General features: G+C 40.1%; 1 protein-coding gene across 1 annotated transcript in view; it reads right to left on the bottom strand.

The window, feature by feature from the left end:
- Positions 1 to 1,484: 1,484 nt before the first annotated feature.
- Positions 1,485 to 4,296, bottom strand: part of NLE1 (notchless homolog 1) — a 17,765-nt gene continuing 14,953 nt past the window's right edge. Inside the window, exons 12-13 of the mRNA XM_018571617.1 lie at positions 4,275 to 4,296; positions 1,485 to 1,785 (exon numbers count right to left, since the gene is read on the bottom strand). Coding sequence (XP_018427119.1) covers positions 1,773 to 1,785; positions 4,275 to 4,296 — 35 coding nt within the window. The 3' untranslated portion in view covers positions 1,485 to 1,772. The remainder of the gene's footprint in view (positions 1,786 to 4,274) is intronic.

The following is a 4,296-nucleotide window of genomic DNA, read 5'->3' as shown; positions in this document are numbered from 1 at the left end:
TGTAATACCTGTTCTTTTACTTGTTGGAAAAAGTTGAAAAAAATCTTGAAATAAAGAATTTATAAAAAAAAAAATATGAATCAAATAATGCAGGAATCCAGACAAGTGAAAATTGTATAATTTTCTGTGGACTAGACAAGCTGAACATATAAAGTCAGAGCTCCTGATTTGTATCCTTGTTCCAGATCGGAAACATGTATATACCCTATACCATGTCTTTCCTTTATATTTCACTGTCCTAGATCTGCTGCACAGACTGTATATCCCTACAGTGTGGTTTAACAGTCACACTATGAAATGAAACCTAATACAAATGACAATATTTTAGATTTTTGTCACTTGAAATAAGTAATTTTATGCTGCCCCTTTAATCTATATACATATCTAGCATGTATAAGACTCTCAACATACAATGCAATCTGCATTTAACCACAAAGCAGCAAAAGAGAACGCAAATATTTTATAGTACACCATTTCCTAGCCAGAGAAGTCACTTCCAATGGGTTCAAGGGAAGCTTCTGCATCTTATATTAAGTCTATCATACCAATTTTAAGCATCAGTAGACAATACATCATATATAAATAAAGATCAGTATTTTAGTTATTCAAAGGCAAAATGGGTTGCTCAGAAAACATTAAAGGAGAATTATGAGGCAAGTGATTTTCACTAAACCTCATAATCTGAGCTCGCGGTATACTGAGCTTTGGGTGACGGGAGGACGCTGGTTTATGTCCCCGCATTACCCTTAGGAGAACTATGGGGAAAAGCTCTGACCCCATAGTTCACCTTTAATGAGTTCTGGTACTAAATGTAACCAGGTCTATGAGGTAATAGATGTTAGATGACCCACAACAGGGGTACTCAACAGATGGCCTCCATAAAAGGGGTACACACATTAAAAGTGCATGTAAACCCAAAATATTAGATATACTTGAGCTTAAAAGGCTATAGCTGCTGTGGATACATTGGTTTTCTTTTTTTTAAATTCTTTTTGTGCCTATATTTTTACTTGGTGATCCTGCCAGCAAGACACTGCCTGTCCTAGTGATCCTGCTAGCGATCTTGCTGCTTACTCCTGATTTGGCCTACCAGACCAATGTACCTGTGCTGGTGAATCCAGCTTAGTCCAAAGCCTGACCCACACCATCAGTCGGGGCGTAGGGCGCTCATGGGAGCTGAAGCAGCCAGGGAAAAGTTGTGCACAGCACACAGATTTCAAAAAACAAAAAAACGCAAATGGAAAAAAAAACAAACAGATTAAAAAAAAAAAAAGGGATTACTATTTGGTTTGCATCAAACCCTAGGCAAGACGTTGTGCCTTATACATTCATAAACCTGACAAACACTTGAGGGTATGGTTATGAAAAAAAACAAAGAAACAAAATAACCCAAACTGCCATGGCTGAGTTGCGTATATGTTTTGCTGGGAGAAAAATGTCAGTCTTAGAATTCCTTGGGTGGCTATTCCACACATACATGGAGTGGAAGACTTTTAGAAAGATTTTTGTCCATTTCAGATTGTGTGTACTGTAACTTTCATTTCCACAATGCTGGTTCCAGAAAGTGATAAAATCAAGAGGAAACCTCAAATGAAGCACACTGCTGTACATTTTAGCCATTCCAACAGCTTAGACTGCAGACAAATTTTCAATAGTTGGTCTTCTTTACATCAGGATTTTTGCCTCTTGCTCGAGTTGGTAAATACCTGGCACATGGTCTTCATCTTTTCAGTGCGCGTACACTGCATTTCATCAAACACATTTCTGTAGACTCATCTTCTCCATCTGTGGCAAATATGTGAATAATAGTTACATAATTCAAACAGCGAAGCAGAAAAAAAAAAGACAGTTTTTATCTTTATATGTTATAGTGATCTATTGCTGCAGGAACAGGGAAAGATCATGTGCCCCGCGCAAAATAAAAAAAATAATAAAAAAGTCCTAAAAATGCTCCTGAATTTCATCTGCAAAGGGAATCTGTCATCAGAATATTAGAGGCGGCCACTGCCAACCTTTTATTTAGAATACTGGTTCTCTTGCTGCCATGCTGATTCTTTGATTTCAATGCCACCTGGATCTATAAACTTAGAACAAGTATAGAGAGAAGGAACCTACTTACAGAAAGATTGCTCTGGGTCTCTGACACAAAAGTCAGACACAACCAGGAAACTTGCATTTTCAGGTCAGCAATGGCAGTCCTCATACTACTCCCTTCACAAAGTTACTTTAACTCCAATGCACTCTGAACTTGCTTCTTTACGAGCCAACAAATCACTAAAGATGCCACCCCATTCACGCCAAGAGAAAAAGCTATGCATGAAAAGGACCAAACCACTGCCTGGAATTTGGCCACCACATGCCTCTGTGGGTTGTTAAGCACCCAAAACAAGGTTATAATTAAATCATATACTTTTAGATTACACTTTGAAACATTACAACTGCTATTCAGAGACAAAAAACACATACGCAGCAATCATTCTGATTTTTTAAAGAATATCTACACTCACAAGTAACTTCCTTACAATGATCTTATAGTACAGACTTGCATTGTTTGCAGTTGAATGGCAGTTATAGGGAACAGATTATGATAAAGACTTTAACCAGTTGCCGTCCACGCATAGAAGAAAACGAAAAAAACTGACGGCGTACTCGCATCAGCGAGCGGGTCGTTCCTGCCCTGCTAGGGGGTGCGCGCGCACACACATACGGGCAGGTTAAGACCAGCTCGTTTTTACAGCCGTTAACGGCTGTTTCACATACAACCAATCAGCGGCTATATAGCGTGATTTTTTTTGACCACCCCCGCCCCCTCACCTTCAGTCCCGGGATCCGCTGGCCCATCTGCAGCCCGGGACCGGGTCGGGAGGGCATCAGGAGGAGAAGGGAGGGAGATCAGCTCCTAGCTGATCTCCCTCTGGGCTGTGAATGCAGTCATCTGGCTGCTATTGCCAGAGAGAAGAAGCTGATGAAGCAGATCTAGATCTCTGCTTCATCAGCTTCTTTTGGGGTCCCCAGGTGACATTAAGGGTCCTAGAGACCCCTAATGTCTCCATTACAATTGCGCTACACGTTACATATCGCTGCGAACTTCGAAGTGAGAGCAATCATTTTAGGGCCATCAATCACTGATACACTAAACTGATGAGCGGTAAAAGCTTTTAAAGCGTCGCCTATGGCCAATTTTGGGTAATGTAGTCTAAGGTTTCACACTCGTGCGCAATCTTAAGGCTTGACATGTTTGGTGTCTTTTTACCCGACGTGACCGTGTCTTTTATATTGTACCGAAAAATTGGGTAACAATAAATGTTTTAGAATTTATTAAAGGGAAACAGTTTTTTTTTTTAATTTTCTGTAATTTTTTCCTTAATATATTAAAAATACCACTAAAAGAAAGCTCTGTCCCCAAAAAAGGGTATAAAATTCATTTCAGTACAGCGTTGCATGACTGAATAAATGTCAGTCAAAGTAACGCAGCGCTGAATACTGAAAAATGGCCTGAATGGGAAGGGGTTTAACACCCCAGACTTCAAGTGGTTAAGGAAGTCAAATGATGGCTGCACAAGTCTACCCCTGAATTTCAATTACACATGAATGCAGAGAAGAAACCTGCGGTGTAGGTAGGAGTTTAGTGATTATTTAGAAAACAGCCAATTGCCAGATCTTTCAACATTATATGCTTCTGCATTCACGTCTCCCACATTAAACAAGAAAGTGTAAAATATATATTATATTATTCCCAATGTTGGGAGGCTGTTATTTTGTTCTAACTTTATATTGAGTGGTACAAGTTGCTCTCTTAGTACGATGATCAGGTCTTTTGAAATCATTATGAAGGTTACTTAATATGGAATGGTTTTGCTTTTTTTAGTCGGCGCTGTGTTACTCTGGAAAAAGCTGAGCAGCAGTGACTACTATGGTGACATTAGAGCTTGGTCTAAAACGTCCAAAACAAATCTATATCTCACAGATCCTAGTTCTGTTATGAGTGGGTACAAGCTGGATTATAATAGTTTTTTACCAGGTGACCGATGTATTTTTAACCACCTCCCGTCCATGGCTGTTCATGAACGGCCGACCGGCAGCCTTACAAGTGCGGGAGGGCGTCTTAAGACGTCCTGCACCTCCCCCCGCTTATGCGCGGCGCCCACATGAGTGGGGAAACGGTCAGCCATGTAAACAGCCAGAGATACCTGTTTACATTCAAGCAATCAGGCTTCTCGATCGCTTGTAGTAGGTGCATCTCCATAATATAGCCTACCTTTCACAATACTTACATCCTTAAACATTTATCTTTCC

This window comes from Nanorana parkeri, unplaced genomic scaffold, assembly GCF_000935625.1.
Source record: "Nanorana parkeri isolate BGI_ZX_2015 unplaced genomic scaffold, ASM93562v1 scaffold1794, whole genome shotgun sequence".
Lineage (NCBI taxonomy): Eukaryota > Metazoa > Chordata > Amphibia > Anura > Dicroglossidae > Nanorana > Nanorana parkeri.
This window is presented reverse-complemented; position numbering and strand designations above follow the sequence as displayed.